Source organism: Polyodon spathula, chromosome 31 (assembly GCF_017654505.1).
Source record: "Polyodon spathula isolate WHYD16114869_AA chromosome 31, ASM1765450v1, whole genome shotgun sequence".
NCBI classification, from domain to species: domain Eukaryota; kingdom Metazoa; phylum Chordata; class Actinopteri; order Acipenseriformes; family Polyodontidae; genus Polyodon; species Polyodon spathula.
The window spans coordinates 7825885-7842440 of NC_054564.1; the positions used below are offsets into that span (position 1 = coordinate 7825885).

At 43.6% G+C, this 16556-nt stretch overlaps 1 protein-coding gene across 1 annotated transcript; it reads right to left on the reverse strand.

Moving 5' to 3' along the window:
* Nucleotides 1–4085: 4085 nt before the first annotated feature.
* On the reverse strand, nt 4086–10306 carry LOC121303058 (pyroglutamylated RF-amide peptide receptor). The gene is made up of 7 exons (XM_041233459.1): nt 9169–10306; nt 8322–8344; nt 7705–7846; nt 6044–6105; nt 5158–5390; nt 4923–5020; nt 4086–4533 (listed from the first exon to the last, which is right to left on the reverse strand). Exons 1-7 carry the CDS (start codon nt 9512–9514, stop codon nt 4121–4123), a joined length of 1317 nt encoding a protein of 438 aa, XP_041089393.1. The 5' UTR covers nt 9515–10306; the 3' UTR covers nt 4086–4120.
* Nucleotides 10307–16556: the final 6250 nt, after the last annotated feature.

Sequence of the window (16556 nt, forward strand, 5' to 3'; positions counted from 1 at the left end):
CACACACCACGACAGGCACGGCCGGGCCACACCCGGACACTGTGAGGAGCAAAGCCATGCGCTAGTGGATCTAGTCTTTACAGTATTATTAGTTTTCAGTGTTGGGGTGGGCTGGGGGAGGGTGTTCCTCTGTCCGTGGGGGTGGGGGTGGGATTTCATCAGATTTTATGATTTTTATTTCTTTAAACATGAAGATCGCCGTGGATCAATAAGACACAAGATGACTGATTTTGTTTTATTTTTTTTTCTCGTGGGGAGGGAAGGCTAACATCCTCATACTTACTCTGTTGTAGGAAGATTTGGTAAATGTATACAGCTCTGGCCAAAAGCACAGCATCACCTAGAATTTTATGATTGAAACATAATAAAAAATAAAACTATAATTTAGATTTTTTTTTTTTTTAATTTAACATCATGTAAACAAAGAAATTGCAAAATGATATCGCAAAAGTCTACCGGAAGCCATAACAGCAGTGCAGTATTTCATGTTAGATTTCGAAATGTCACATCTTTCAGTTTTTCGTTCAGTATATGGAAAACTACAAAGCAGGTGTGCAATTCAATATGTTAGCGTCACATTATTCAGCAGGTTTAGTTTGACTTAATGAAGCAAAATGAGTTTATTCTATATGGTGATGAAATGCTTTTGTCCACAGCTGCAGCTCGCAATACAGATTCCACGCAATGATTCAGCCAATGGGCTGGAATTACAACCACTGTGTGTGGGGTGGGGGTGTGTGGGGGTGGGGGTGGGGGGGGGGGGCAGAAACAAATCCGTTCCTTTGCGTGATACTATAATAACAGTAGGCGACCACTAGGTGGCGCCAGTGCTGATTGTGCAAGACAGAAGTCAAGCTGCTGTGCCCCGGAATGGTATTCCTGTCAGCTAGATTATTTATCGAAACATTCTCCCCACTTCGTTTTTCTGCAGTTTTTAGATGTTTATGATGTTTTTAAAGATGATATTAATAGCCCCGCCCCACCCCGCCCCTCCCCGCACCCTGGTATCGTTTCTTTACAGATAGCAAGCCTTGTTTTTACTGGCCTGCCAGTCAGTTATATTCATTCTTGAATAGTAATACAAAAATATTAATAATTATTTATCTTTTTTTCTATTTTTAGTATTTTTTTTCCTTCTAAAATTTGAATTTCATTTCGGGTTGGGGTCGGAAATGACTTGTCGTATACCGAGCATCGAAAAAAACTTAGCACTGTTATAACACATTTGTTTTCAAAAGAAATTAAGATATGCAAGTTAAATGTTTTTGGTTTCTTTTTTTTAAATCACTCGATCGCTCATCCTTGCCCATGACACGCTTGAGTGACTGTGACTGAAGCTCTTAATCACCTAATTAGTGAGTCAGTTGATTGGAGCTGGATGGGGAGCGATTTCAGCTGTTGAATTGCAAGCTTGAATAAAAGCAATAAAGAAAATCACAGAAAAAATATATATATACATGCTACGTCTGTCAAGAAAGCAGAGCCTTCGTGCGACCGGCATGTGGGAGGCTGGACTGGGGCAGCGGGCTGTGCCTCGCCGTCTTGGGCGCTCACAGCCAGCGATTTCAAACCTGGCGAGACGGTATAACCAGACCCCCTCTGTCAATGACAGGCCACCAACCGGGAGACCAAGAGTCACAACACCTGCCCGAGAGCGACAGATCATTCTGCAGCATCTTCGTGATATCAATTGTTAATCAGCACAATAAAAACTCGCCATTCCTGCTCTAAAACAGAGTAGTTTTAGTTAATTTTATCCAGATATAAGTGATGTTTCTTTTGATGCTCTGTATATAATGAACAGGCTTTGTGGTGTTTCCCAATGGAGAGCCCCAGTCAAATGCTGCGTGATTTTGTTACAGTATTTCGTGAACTCCTGAAAGGTAAACTTCAAAGAAAAGCCGATCCATAGTGAACGGTTTAATCGAGGGACACTGCAGCTTTGAAAAACCTGTCATGAATCCGTGACAGCAGGGAAGAATTCTCCAGCAGCATCAAATGCAGCTGTTCTTACTTCAGGGTTTGTAACACAACGGTGCTAAGTTGCAGGAGGGGGGTATATTTTGTTCAACACGTTGCATGGTGGTGATATTTTGGGTAGACTGACCCATCTGTTTAACGTGAATTTTATCTCGTACAGTAAAATGTAAACTTTTAAGGGCTTTTGTTGAAGGAGTATTTATCAAGATTAAACCGTGCTTTTCAAAAGTGAGAATAAAATAATTTGTGAACTTCAAAATCAAAAGGGTTTAAAAAAAAAAAAAAAAGGCCATAGCAATATATTTCTTCGAACAGTCCTCCAGTCTGTGAAGCAGGACCTAATGAAACTAAACAAAGAAACCCAGGGAAGTTGGGAAGAGACTTCAGCACGGTTATCTGGTACGTGTTTCTGGACAGGCTCTTATTATCACTTCCATAACACAGTGGGGAGCAAGATACGCAATCTGGCATTATATATATTTTGTATTATTTTATATGTGAAACTTGATAGTTGTTCCAAATGGGTGAGTATACAACCCCAGAATAAATACATACAAATAAAAAATGTAAACACTTGATATTTTGTGTTTTTTCTTCAATTTTATTCAGGCGATCGACCCATTGATATTATTAGATTTGTCAGCCTATATTATTTGTGAATGCACTTTGCAATAAATGACCATCTGATTATGCAGCAGCCCATCTGTACCATCACATGTGCTGTGATCCAGTACAGCTCACATGTGCTGTGATCCAGTACAGCTCACATGTGCTGTGATCCAGTACAGCTCACATCGCCACCTGCAAATCGTACTGGGGCTTAAGTGTATATAGTTACACCTTTAGATGTTGGGACTGGGAGGGAAGCAGTGTGGCTCTACTAGAAGTTCAAATCTGTTAGTGTTGAGCTGAAGAAAATTGGCAGACATCCAGGCATCGATGTCTGGGATGCAAGCCGAGAGCTGGCCCATCCAGGGTCTAGTTTTAGGTAGAGCTGGGTGTCATCAGCATAGGAGTAAAACATGAGGCTGTGCTTGGCAGATGAGGTGACCGAAGGGAAGCATGTTGATGTTGAAGAGAAGAGGCCCAAGAACAGACCCCTGAGGTACAGCACAAGTGACCGGGTTTGCATCGGCACTGCGATGTCTGCCTTGTTCTTTAATAGGAACCGAAACCCTCACAAGTGATTTACCATTAAAAACAAATACAAAACACACAGTACAGAACATATGCATCTTTATTTTATAACATGCTATCTGGTACAACATTTAGGTTTAAACAAAGTTCTCAGTTTCTATGTTCTGTTCTCAGGATATCAGTTACACATCCTGGGTCCTTTTACCTCAGCAGTGTCTTCTGGGTTAAAGCATGGAACTGTCAGTCAAGAGCCAAAGCAGCTGGTTGGAAAAATGACAGGAAAGAAGCCTTTGAACAGACAGGGACAATTTTACCCTCTACATGAAATGACCGAGGAAGCGCGGCACTAACTGAAAGCACGTCTTGCAAACAGGAATTCCTTTAAGCAAGTACCATGAGTCGTGTTTAAGAAAAATGTGCACAGTTTTAAAAGCGCCTTTCACAAGACAATGGTGATCGATAATAAGAACAATATTATTTCTGCACAGCTGAAAAACAGTAGCGGGACCCCAGACTGGATCAAACAAGCATTTCCTCCCATGAATGAATCCCATTAATAAGCCACCCTTGAATTTAACACACTGATGCGTTCATTTAAAGCTTTACAGCATTAGCAGTTTGGTTTTCTTTCTAGATCAAAAAGGTGCAAACGCAACACTAGAGTGAATTTGGACCAAAGTGTTTCAACTCAAAGCTGTACCATATATACAGCTGTGGCCAAACGTTTTGCATCGCCCTATAGAATTACACCTGTTGAACTGCTTTGTAGTTTTCCATATGCTTCGCAAAAGACGGACAAAAATGGAAAAACTGTGACATTTCCAAGTCTAACATGAAATACTGTACAACTATTATATTTTTAAATTCTCAATGAATACTTAAATAGTTTAGTATATATTTATATTTCTCAATCTATAATATATATATATATATATATATATATATATATATATATTATATATAATTTGAATTGACTTTGCATGCATGCTCCCCCTAGTGGTGTTCATGGCGCTGCTGCAGACAGGGTGAGCGGGTCGGTGACGCTCAGCATTAGGGGTGCGCTGTACTGTTTGGGGGTGGCTCGGAAGAGGTGGACCGGAGGAAAGGACGTGGAGGTCTGTGGCTCCCAGGCAGTGCGACTGGAGAGACGCCCTGCTCCCAGCATGCTCGTCTCCATCTGCTCCCCCAGACGCGGCGACTCCACTGTGGAGATGCCCACGCGGGCCCCCGGGCCGCCCAGCCTGCCCTCCCGCCGCCCCTCCGCCCCTCGCTGCAGCAGCAGGCACAGCACCCTCTTCTTGAAGTTCTCGTTGAGGGCGGCGTACACCACCGGGTTGCAGACGGAGTTGCTGAACCCCAGGAGCTGCACCGCTGTGAAGAGGAGGAGTTCCTGTTCTGGGGTCAGCCACAGCTTTCCTGGGAACCAAACAGAAAAAGAGGCAGCTTTCAGGTGAGGACGGACTGCTGCTATTCCCTGTAAAAACGATGCTGCTGCTGCGCCATCAATAACAACACAGCGCTAACTCAAAACATTTAAGGATTTCGCAATATTTCTTTTAATATGCTCTCTGCAGTCTCTCTCTCTTCCGCACCACTGCTACCGAGAAAGGCTACCGAGTATACTGTAGGTCTAACAGCTAATCTTGCACAGTGACTTCTAAACGGTTCTGCTGAGTACTCCTCTTTCCTAAGGGACTGTGCGTCTCACCTCGGCTCGCTTTTGCTGCTTGCAAGAACGTTGTTTTGGAGCGTTCTTTTGCACGTGAAGCCCTGGAGAATGGGCAGTGTGTGAAGGTGTGAGTTACCGTAGTCTATGAGGACCGACACCAGGTGAAAGGGAGTCCAGCAGAGAACGAAGAGCAGCACCACCACGACCATCATCTTCACCGCGCGCCTCTTCTTCCTGCATCACAGCAAGCACAAAACACCATCAGGGGAGGTGGGCTGATTCGACGTGCTAAGGCAACGTCGTTCGACTCTATGAAGCACAGTGAGCTCGTCCTGTAGGGCGATGCACAGCTGCACACAGCACAGCTTTACCTGGTGATCTTGTTGATCTCGGAGCACGGCAGGGTCTGGAGCATGACATCGTGGACGTGGTGTTTACCCCAGAGCTCAGAGATGATCTTCCCATACAGCACGCCCATGGTCGCCATGGGAACCAGGAACACCAGAACCAATAGGACGGTGGTGTAGGCCTGTCGCTGCTGGGGGCGGGGCCACACTTCCTGACAGCAGGTGTAACGCACGTCAAAGAGGAAGTCATACTTCACCTGCGCGGCAACAAACAAGGGTGCCAGCGATCACTCATCTACAACTGGAAAGGGGGCGGGACAGAGGAACACGGGAGAACGCGAGGCGGCCATTCGGCCTATCTGTGCTCACCCGGTTCCTAGTAGCTGAGTGATCTCCGGTATTAGTTAATAAAACACTCCAGTGATTCTGCCTCAACAATGTGACTAGGGAGCCCATCCCCTCACCACTCTCTGTGTGAAGAACAGTCTCTCCCAAGCTACCTCCACTTCATGCCCAGCTGTGTCCTCTGGTCCTGGTTTCTGTACTGCGTTTAGGGCTAACTTTACCTCCTGCCCTAGACTAAACAGATTCAGTTCTGTCAGCCTAACTGGGCTGATCACAATCAGACACAGTACTGTCTCACCAGCGCCCTGTACAACCTCGTCACGACCCCCATAGATTTCTACACTTCTGGCGACTGTATAATTCCGTTTTCCCTTTTTGATTTCTTCCCTACCCTGACTGGTTGCCATCAGCAACGAGTCTCTTACTGCACAGCCAGCTCTGTCCCCTTGAGTCTGTTCGACCCATTCGGTATTGCCAACATCTGCTGTCGAGCTCCTGGGTGGAAAGAGATCTCTGCCCTGAAAAAACAAATCTACATGAGAAATCATTTGTCTTTCACTCTTACCTCCACTTTGTGTGCGTACCACATGGGGGATGCTATAGCCAACCCAGCCAACCACACAACAGCTGTATAAAAAAGACAGAGAGAGAGAGAGAGAGAGAGAGAGAGAGAGAGAGAGAGAGAGAGAGAGAGAGAGAGAGAGAGAGAGAGAGAGAGAGAGAGAGAGAGAGAGAGAGAGAGAGAGAGAGAGAGAGAGAGAGAGAGAGAGAGAGAGAGAGAGAGAGAGAGAGAGAGAGAGAGAGAGAGAGGAGAAGCAATGGGAATAGCACAGCCGGTAATCCTGACTGTAACCCACACTGGTGTACAAAGGACGCAATGCAACAGGTTATTTCAATACAAAGCTGCAAGTTTTTGAGTTGGTGAGAAGCAACTGATCTGAAAAAGATTTCACCCAACAGAAGAAACAGAATTCTGTGTGCAGACCAAGACGAAATCCTCTCTAGAATCTACAGCATTCTAATAGATTTCAAAATGATTTGAAGATCCGTCTCTGCAGTTATAGTTATATACATTTCATTGAATTGGTTCTAGGGGCCCATCGGATATGTGAAAGCCTTGTGCCTAAGAGCCAGTTGTTATACTGCATTGTAGATGCTTTATTAAAGTCAGGGCATTTACAATGCCAGCTACACCACTGTGTCTGGAGCATCACTAGTGTACTGTGTGTATGCTATATAAAGAAATGCAGCAAAAGCTATTGCAAGTCAAAAACAAGTTACTCTACAGCAGCTTATCCAAAAGATTTGTTTTGTGTTTTTAAATGTCGTTCGTTCAGATGCATTGCTGCTGTTTATAGAGCAGACATGGGCAGCTGGTTCGAATTATTAAAGCATTCTAGTTTTATTATCTTTTCGTTGAATCTTTAAAAAAAAAAGACAAGTTTACTGCATATTAATGAGTTCCATTATCTAATCCTTCCAAATCTACAAAATGCACCATTAACACATTCAAATGTAGAAATTATCCAGCACAGAAGAGCCAGGGGTCAATTAGCAAATCTAACAAATCAGACGTCAATAACTTCAGTCGATGTTCAAGGAAAAAGATTGTTTGAAAGCACTCTGAATTAAAAAAAATGATATGTTCTCTTAGCTAAGTGGAAACAGCAAGGCTCTGACAGCCACTCAATTTGCTAGGCAACAGACAGTACAAAAAACCAATTTAGGGTTACTATAGTAACTTCTGGGAATAGTTTAGCGCTCTATCTACTGCTGTCAGGCTAAATTGGTAAACTCAAGTTAATTAAGGACAGTAGGACATTAATGGCCTGTATAATATTCTATTTATAACTATAAAAGCTACATGTTTTTCATATCTGGTTTTTATTAATATTTTTAACCCATGTTGAAGCTGTTGGTGTGATGCACATTTTGTTTTGTGGCTTAGTTCTGTACAAATTTCAGGACATTAAATCGTTAACAGATTAAGCAGATAATATAAAATGCTACAACATGACAGTGTTTAAGTTTCTTGACACTTATATCCAGGGACAGATTTGGTTTTTCTCCAGCTAATAAAAGAGCCTTCTTTAAGAAATAAATAACTATTGACCATGCCACCAGCAGTAAGGGGCAAGCTGTCAAGTTTTTGGGGGGTCTCAAATCCAAATTTCAAAACGGGCCACTGCTCTGCCCCCCCTCCCCCCCGGGCTGCAGCTTCCTTACCCAAGATCTTGGCATCCCTGCTCAGGGAGTAGCCGCTCCGTAGCTGCAAGGGGTACAGGATGCCTTGGAAACGCTCGCCCGCGATGCACATCATGGTGAAGATGCTCGTGGACACGGCCGTCACCTGGACAAATGGAACCAGCTTAACATCGACAACCCCATGTCCTACCGAATGACACCTTTGCGAGTGGACTACGTGAGTACCACTTCTACGAGACTGCTTGACGGCAGTGGACCTTGTTTACCTTGTGTCGATGGACAGTTGTCTCTCTTGACAGGACTGGAGAGAGAGAGAGAGAGAGAGAGAGAGAGAGAGAGAGAGAGAGAGAAAGGGACACGAATGTGGTCCTTGACAGGACGTCACTGCTCATCTTCCCTCTCCCTGACAGGTCGAGAAGGGTGGTTCATTGACAGGCAGCGAGAAAGATGCTCCCTCGTCCTATTTAACCTCTTGTTGTCCCGAAAAAAAATTACACAGGAACTGTCCTGTCAGAGAGAGGGAGAGAGAGGGACACACAGCTTACACAGGAACTGTCCTGCCAGTGAGAGAGAGGGAGAGGGACACACAGGGCTTACACAGGAACTGTCCTGTCAGAGAGAGAGAGGGAGAGGGACACACAGGGCTTACACAGGAACTGTCCTGTCAAAGAGAGAGAGAGAGAGGGAGGGAGGGACTATGGCTTCTGGTAGACTTTTGCAATATCATTTTGTAGTTTCTTTGATTACACGATTTTGAATAAATAAATTATGTTCACATATAGTTTATTATTATTATTATGATGATGTCTCAATCCTACAATTCTAGTGACGTTAATCTTTAGGCCAAAGCAAAGTTGTATTCTTCATTTTAAAACATGATATGCAATACTGCTTTAGGGGAAACCTGTTTAGAATTCTAATAAATGCACTGAAAGCTATTTCAGCAAGGAGAATGAATTTCTTTACTTTGTAAAAATGATTGGACCCAAACTGGGAGGTTCTGTTCCAGGAGGGCCATTAACAGAAGGTATAATTCAATTTCCAGAGACTCTTCTAAACATGATAACAGTACACAACGTAGGGGTAATCTCATCTCATTACAAACGATGACTTGCTTTTATACAATGGGCAAAGTCTAGTGATTGGTAGTATACTATACACTGTACCACAAACAATGACTTTCCATATTGATTGTACTCATCTCTCATTCCCTAGACAAAAGGGTCCTTCAAACCCCCTCTTCTGTTGTATATAACACCACGTGCCATTAGTGTGGGCATTGGAAACTGAGTTTCCAAATTTACAAGGAGACGAAGTCAAGGCAGTAAGTGATGGATTCAAAATGCCCCCGAGCCCCTACAGCGTGATGAGCATTGCTTTACTGTGCCCCCCCCCCACTCTCCCTGCCCTCCCTGCCCTCCCTGCGGGCCCTCCCTGCACTTGCGCCACCTAGTCTAAGTAACAATCCAACTAGACGATACGCACCGGCCAGCCAGTTGGTGGAGAAGTGTTGCAGCAGGGTGGCGGGGATGCAGAAGAGCGAGAGGAGCAGGTCGCTGAGCGCCAGGGAGCACACGAAAAACGCACTGTTGGACTTGAGGGCCTTCTCGCGGCGCAGGAGGATCGGGACACTCGCGTTGCCAGCCAGCGCCAGGACGAAAATCAACCCGTACAGGACTCCGAGCGCGGGCTGCAGGGCGGCGGGCAGCCGGGGAATGAACACCAGCGGCTCTAACCCAAACTTCCTGATGAACTGCTGCCGGGAGAGATTCGACTCCTGCAGCCAGAACTCCAGCACTTCTGGTGTGATGTTCATCTCGGGAGCCTTCATTCTGGTCAGGAACTCGTCCTTTGGTGAGGCTGTCAGGTCCTCGATTTCTAGTTTCACTGCCCGCTCTTGGGTGCTTGTCCTGCCAGCTGCTGTCGTTAGCAAGCTGGTGAAGGAAAGCTGGGTCCAAGGGCCAGTCTCGAACCACAAATGGCACTAAAACTACAAATGGTCTCGTTCTAGTGATAATATAGCAAGGTGTGCAGCTAATGTTAGACTTATCTATAGTGTCCACTCTGATAAAGGTTCATGATAAATCTGTATATCTACAGATCCCAATTTTTCGACAGTCCCGTCAGTGTTTTTTTTTTTTATCTAGCAGTACTGTAGTCTGGTAGCTGGGAACGACCACGGCTTGGGACACCACAGCGAGCAGATTTTGAGCACTGCCAACAATTGAACGAATAGGTGGAGAAGAAATGCATGTTCTCGATCGCGAGGGTTTTCCATTTCAAAAAGGACGCATGCTTTAATGAGCCTCTTTCCTATTCCAAGGGGCTGAGGGTCTTGTGAATTTTCAGTAGCATTCTCCTTCCAAAACTTGGTGTGCACTGAAAAAAAAAGACATTAATATACAATGAAAAGTGGCTTGTCGTGCAGCTTGTGAATTAGTCATTGAAAGTGCATCGGAAATGAAAAAGAGAAACAGAAGCGCGCTTCATTCTTGCCTTCTGTATGCCGCGAGCGGGTTGTTCTTTATATGCTGTCACGTTCTCCGGGATCTTGCACTTCCGACAGGGTTATAAAAACATCCTTGCAAATCTGTTGCGAGTACAATGTCTTTAGAAACGTAATTATCTCAAGGCAACAGAGAGCCAACACGTAGGAAACATTATATCTTTCCAATGTGGAAAAATAAGCTGAGGTCTTTAAGGGTGACAACATAGAGCACACGAAAGAATGCATGAATGCAGATCAGCTGCCCTCGCAATTTGCAAACACAAATAATCAAAAAACCGAACCCGCTCCAGCTGAAGATTGAAAGTTACATATGTCAATCAGACACATAAAAACACGAACTCAAGTGTAATGGGAACACACACACACACAAACACACAAAGATTTTAATGCCCAATTAGTCATTAGATTATCTGAATTTAGAAGGAGAATTTCTCTCCCCGAAAAACCCAAATTGCCCTTAAAGTACTTCCAGAGCAGCTGGACAAAAGATGAGACTTCTTTTCATTTTTGCATGTAAACCAAACTATTGTTAGGGTTATAACCCAATCCAGTTTTCTTTTGTACCTTTCTACAGTTCTGTGTTTTCTGTCACAAACGCAGAAGGGCATAGAAATGTTTAAAACAGTATAAACGTGTGAACCGTGGTGTTCCTGTATCTGAGTTTCGTGCAGTAAAATCATTGCACCATATTGTGCAAGCTGCAGCCGCAGCACGTTTTATTATTCTTTACAAGGAGACGAAGTCAAGGCAGTAAGTGATGGATTCAAAATGCCCCCGAGCCCCTACAGCGTGATGAGCATTGCTTTACTGTGCCCCCCCCCCACTCTCCCTGCCCTCCCTGCCCTCCCTGCAACTTGCGCCACCTAGTCTAAGTTTCGCTTATGACACGGGAGTTTCGCGTTGTGATAATAGGTGCAGAGGTTTGAATACAGAGGGACTAACGCCTTCCGCGGGTGAAAGAGCCCGTGTATCAAAGACACGATGAACGGAACCGCGCAGGTTTGCCAAGTGAGTTCTTGATATTAATAAGATGCGTTGTATTAGCTTGGCTCCTTTTCGCGATGTTCGGTTCACAGCCCCATCACCTGCAGCGTTTCTGCAGAACGATGCTTCGTCTAGATTGTTATTTGACCTCGTGTTGCTCAATTTGATGTTGCGCGTTTGTTAAACGCTTTAAGAATTGACTGGAAAGACTTAAAAGGGGGCCTTTTAACGTGCCGCAGCTTAATACAATAACTGCATTTAAAAGGCGTCAATTAGTTACCGTCCACGCGTCTCTGCCTCTGTATGAAATGTAATGATCCAGCCCATTGACCACACTCATACAGCAATTCCCACATGCACGCTGGCCTTTCTGCTGTTTTTAAAAGGCGCTGGGGAACAGCAGGCTTGATTTTAACACCACAAGGTGCCAAGCGGTTCCCAGCGATGCTAATTCCATATTCACATTCTTCAGTACCACTCACCGCATGGGCGGTTCTTCACGCTGCGCGCTGCTGTTTCTAATTCTATCGGTCTTCCACTTTTCTTTCTTACCAACAGCTCTAATTAGGAATGCACGTCTGTAACGGGCGGTGTTGGGTGATACGCTGCCGTTACGGATTCTCTCCAGCCCCCGTCGGTGAGATGAGCTGAGGTTAAAAGCTCTAAATCCACAGATGTAGATTAATGAGTCCGTGCGCTTTGGGAAGACGCTCGCTGGCGGTGCGCAGGGTGGCCGGTTCGAACCCCCGCTCCGCTACCAATGAACGCCGTTAACAATGCATCACTGGAAAACCCAGTGAGATCTAGATTAAGTACCAATTCCCTCCCCCACCCCCCCCCCCAGTACCCTCCATTTAGACTTAACTGATTGCAGTTAACAAAACTAGAGTATGCCTATACGTTATCATAACAATATTTAATTCCAGTTAAAAATGCAAACTATTATACATAACCCTGTCCTCAAATGAGGTCATTGGCACTTAAATGGAGGTTGAGGAAGCGAACAAACAAAACAAAAAAACATTCGATCTAAAAATTCAACTCTCTGATATACTCTTTAAAATAATCGATTTGCTATATCTTCCAACCACCCAGCGCGCAATAACGCTGCATGCTTTTTTTTTTAAAAAAAGATCAAATTAAAAGACTATACCAATTTACTTTGGAGCTTGAATAAAGAAAAATAATAAACCTTTTTTTCCCCCCACATTGGAACCGAGATTTCAAAATTAGCGGTACAAATTGGACTTGTACCTACCTGTTCACACAGGCAACCCCCCCGGATGAGTTTAATTACGCGGCTGCCTTTTTATTGGGGTCGGTGACGCCGTCCTCTCGAACTATCCGGGTTCGACACCGCGAACACAGCTGGGAGGCTCCCGCGGTGCCATTGTGTCGGTGTGCTGTGCCACTGATGTAAGTGAAAGAGCTGTTGTGTGTTTGTTAGCCTCACAGCCCAAACAATTCAACCTGTCAATCACTCCTCAGTCTGCTCGCTCTGGCTCCCCGTGTTGATCTTGGGGACTATATTAGGATTTTTTTTTAAAAGTAGTTTATATCAATCAATCAATATTTATTTTATATAGCGCCTTTCATAGTGGAGCACCATCACAAAGCGCTTTACAAGATGCAGTAAATACAAGAAAATCCATAATACTTTAAATATAGAGAAATGCATCATACATGATATACAGTAAAAACACACACATAATGCATAATACATTAAATACAGAGGAAAGAGCAAAATACATGATAGCAGCATAATACATGAAATAGTGCATTAAATACAGTGGAAAGAGCAGAATACAGGATAGCAGCATAATACATGAAATAGTGCATTAAATACAGTGGAAAGAGCAGAATACATGATAGCAGCATAATACATGAAATAGTGCATTAAATACAGTGGAAAGAGCAGAATACATGATAGCAGCATAATACATGAAATAGTGCATTAAATACAGTGGAAAGAGCAGAATACAGGATAGCAGCATAATACATGAAATAGTGCATTAAATACAGTGGAAAGAGCAGAATACAGGATAGCAGCATAATACATGAAATAGTGCATTAAATACAGTGGAAAGAGCAGAATACATGATAGCAGCATAATACATGAAATAGTGCATTAAATACAGTGGAAAGAGCATAATACATGATAGCAGCATAATACATGAAATAGTGCATTAAATACAGTGGAAAGAGCAGAATACAGGATAGCAGCATAATACATGAAATAGTGCATTAAATACAGTGGAAAGAGCATAATACATGATAGCAGCATAATACATGAAATAGTGCATTAAATACAGTGGAAAGAGCATAATACATGATAGCAGCATAATACATGAAATAGTGCATTAAATACAGTGGAAAGAGCAGAATACAGGATAGCAGCATAATACATGAAATAGTGCATTAAATACAGTGGAAAGAGCAGAATACATGATAGCAGCATAATACATGAAATAGTGCATTAAATACAGTGGAAAGAGCAGAATACATGATAGCAGCATAATACATGAAATAGTGCATTAAATACAGTGGAAAGAGCAGAATACATGATAGCAGCATAATACATGAAATAGTGCATTAAATACAGTGGAAAGAGCAGAATACATGATAGCAGCATAATACATGAAATAGTGCATTAAATACAGTGGAAAGAGCAGAATACATGATAGCAGCATAATACATGAAATAGTGCATTAAATACAGTGGAAAGTGCAGAATACAGGATAGCAGCATAATACATGAAATAGTGCATTAAATACAGTGTTCACCTTCTGTATTGATTGTAAAAACCTCGATTCTTCGAGGTGAATTCATTTGCATGGGCAGTATACGCTGTTTTAAAGTGAGGTAGAATCAATAAGGGGTGCACAATTAAAACGTTCTTTTTCCCAGGTATCATTGCGGTGTTATTCGGTTCACATCACATCTGTGAAACTATTTTGAAAGAGAGAGCCGGACCATGAGAGAGGGGCCAAGGTCGAGTTTTAAGTAGAGCTGGGTGTCTTCAGCATAGGAGTGAAACATGAGGCTGATGGGACCCAAAGGGAAGCATGTAGATATTGAAGAGAAAGGGCCCAAGAACAGATCCTTGGGGTTTGCAACACCACTGCATCCAGCATAGAAGACAGACTGCGTGCGTCTGGATAGGTAAGAGGACATCCAGGAGAGACATGTTCCAGAGATCCCAGCATACTTCTGAAGACGGTCAAGAAGAATGCCATGACCTGTGGTGTCAAAAGCGCCTGTTAGGTCAAGAAGGACAAGCACAGAGGGAGCACCAGCATCAGCGTTGAGCAAGAGATTATTCACAATCTGGAGCAGAGCAGTTTCACTACTGTGATGTTGTTATTAATGCCGAAAAGACTTAACTATAGACATTAGCAATGCTAACAGAGGTTCACTAGATTGTGTGGAAGGCAGTTAAGATTATTTTAAAGAGCTCTTCTACAGGCAATAGGAACTCCGGGGGCACTGATAACGAGTTTTAAGTCCTCACAGTCTCTGCGACTGGAGAAAAAAAACATCCTTTGAATTTCTCTTACTGACAAAGAGCCCCTGATGATATCTGATATTCTGTGATTTGAAAAGACAGGCTGCCCTCTGTCGGAATGTGTGGGTAGTTTTTTTTTTTTTTTTAAATCCCTAGTTGGTTTGTGTAGATGCAAAATAACGACACATCCCTTCCCTTTAAAATCTGCCGCCTGTTAATTACAATCAAATGCATACGGCAGATGGTTTGTTTTATTGGTCACTAGCGCAGTGCAACAGATATTTTGTATAAGGAAGTATTAGAAAGAAAAAAACTGGTAAGTCTCCATAGAGATAAGAAGCGGTGCTTCTCAGTAATCCTCAATGTTACACACATTCAATATGTTAACAGAACATTATTCAGCAGGTTTTATTGGACTTTATGAAGCACAATGAGTTAATTCTATATGCAGAACACAGCTGCATTTTCATTGTGAGTGTTAACACAGAGCCTGTCGCGATCAATCTAACTAAAACCACCTAAATGCTCTCCCAAGTTTGATTTATTTTGAAGTTGATTTGAACCCTTTGAAACAAAAAAAAATATATAATAACAATGTAGATTTTCTTCTCATAGGGTTCTCATCAGTGGTTCCAGAATCACGCAGCCTTCTTCTTCAGTTGCCTGGCCGTGCAGCGGTTAAGGTCCAATGTTGGGCTATTTTTCATATCGGACCACTGCCGTCTCCGAGCCGCCCACAGCTGATCACCTGGAAACATTCTATTATGACATCATGGCTGCCTTTCTTGTGCAGTTGGCAGAGCAGTGACAGCATAGTGCATCAAAGTGCTGTGATGTCATAATGGGTTCTGTCAAAGTGCAAAAGCTGCAGTTACCATGGTGTTGGTGGCAAATCAAGCTCAGGATCCAAATGGCATGTGATCAGTTTCTCAAAAAAGCGATGATGGTAACCAATGGCAACATGTCATAACATACAGGCAGGTGATGACGTGACCTCTCCGATCAGTTGTGAAAGCTGTGTCATGCTTTGTATTGAAACCATGTCTCCATTAAAATCAGTGTCAACCACACTATAATTTTGCTTTTAAAGGGTATAACAGGAAAACATGCCTCTCTCAGGAGCCAGCACTGATAGAACACACACACACACAGACAGGGTGACAGATACCAATAAGTACCATTCATTCTGCATTTACTGAAACTCTCAGAATACTTTTTGATTCCACTGTATGCAGGGATAAAAAACCATCCACACTCAATCAAAAAAATATGCAAGTAATAAACACAGATTGATGTATTTATTTTTGGAGAGATCTTTTTATTTTGCATCCGATGTTACAGAATCATACAGCTTTCTGCATTTTTCTTGGTTTCAGGTCCCTTCTCCTGTCTCTGCTCCATCCTGTCTCTCCTTGCTCTGCGCAGATGATCTTGATTCATCCAGTAGCTACGGCTTCCCCTGTGTTTGTGCCTTCCAGGGTGTTTTTCCAGCCTGTCTTGCGAGGTGATCAGAGTCTGGTTTGCCCAGTGGCTCTCGGGAGCCCCGCACTTGGCACAATGCCTCCTCTCCACATGCTTCTGTGCTGTGTTCTCCTCTCTGCCCACAGTCATGCCCTGAGAGCGATCCACCATTCTCCTCTGCATGGGGGTCTGTGTGGCAGCAGGGGGCAGCATGGAGCTGGACGGGAAGTTCTGATAAACGAGGTGCGATGCTGCAGGCTGGACCTGCTGCGACATCAATTGGGCTGGAGGAACATCACAGACAGCGCTCAGGGTACCCTGGGGAGCATTGGACCAGGGGAAGGCACTATTGCTGGAAGCCTGTGGTTGGAATTGCACCAAGCTGCCCATATGTGAATCAGCTCGGTCCATGTG

Coding starts and splice junctions, on each gene's coding strand:
- LOC121303058 (XM_041233459.1), bottom strand. CDS start 9,514: ATGAAGGCTCCCGAGATGAACATCACACCAGAAGTGCTGGAGTTCTGG. Junction 6,106..7,704: donor CAGGGATGCCAAGATCTTGG/GTAAGGAAGCTG, acceptor TTTTTTATACAG/CTGTTGTGTGGTTGGCTGGG. Junction 5,391..6,043: donor GGTACGCACACAAAGTGGAG/GTAAGAGTGAAA, acceptor GTTGCCGCGCAG/GTGAAGTATGACTTCCTCTT.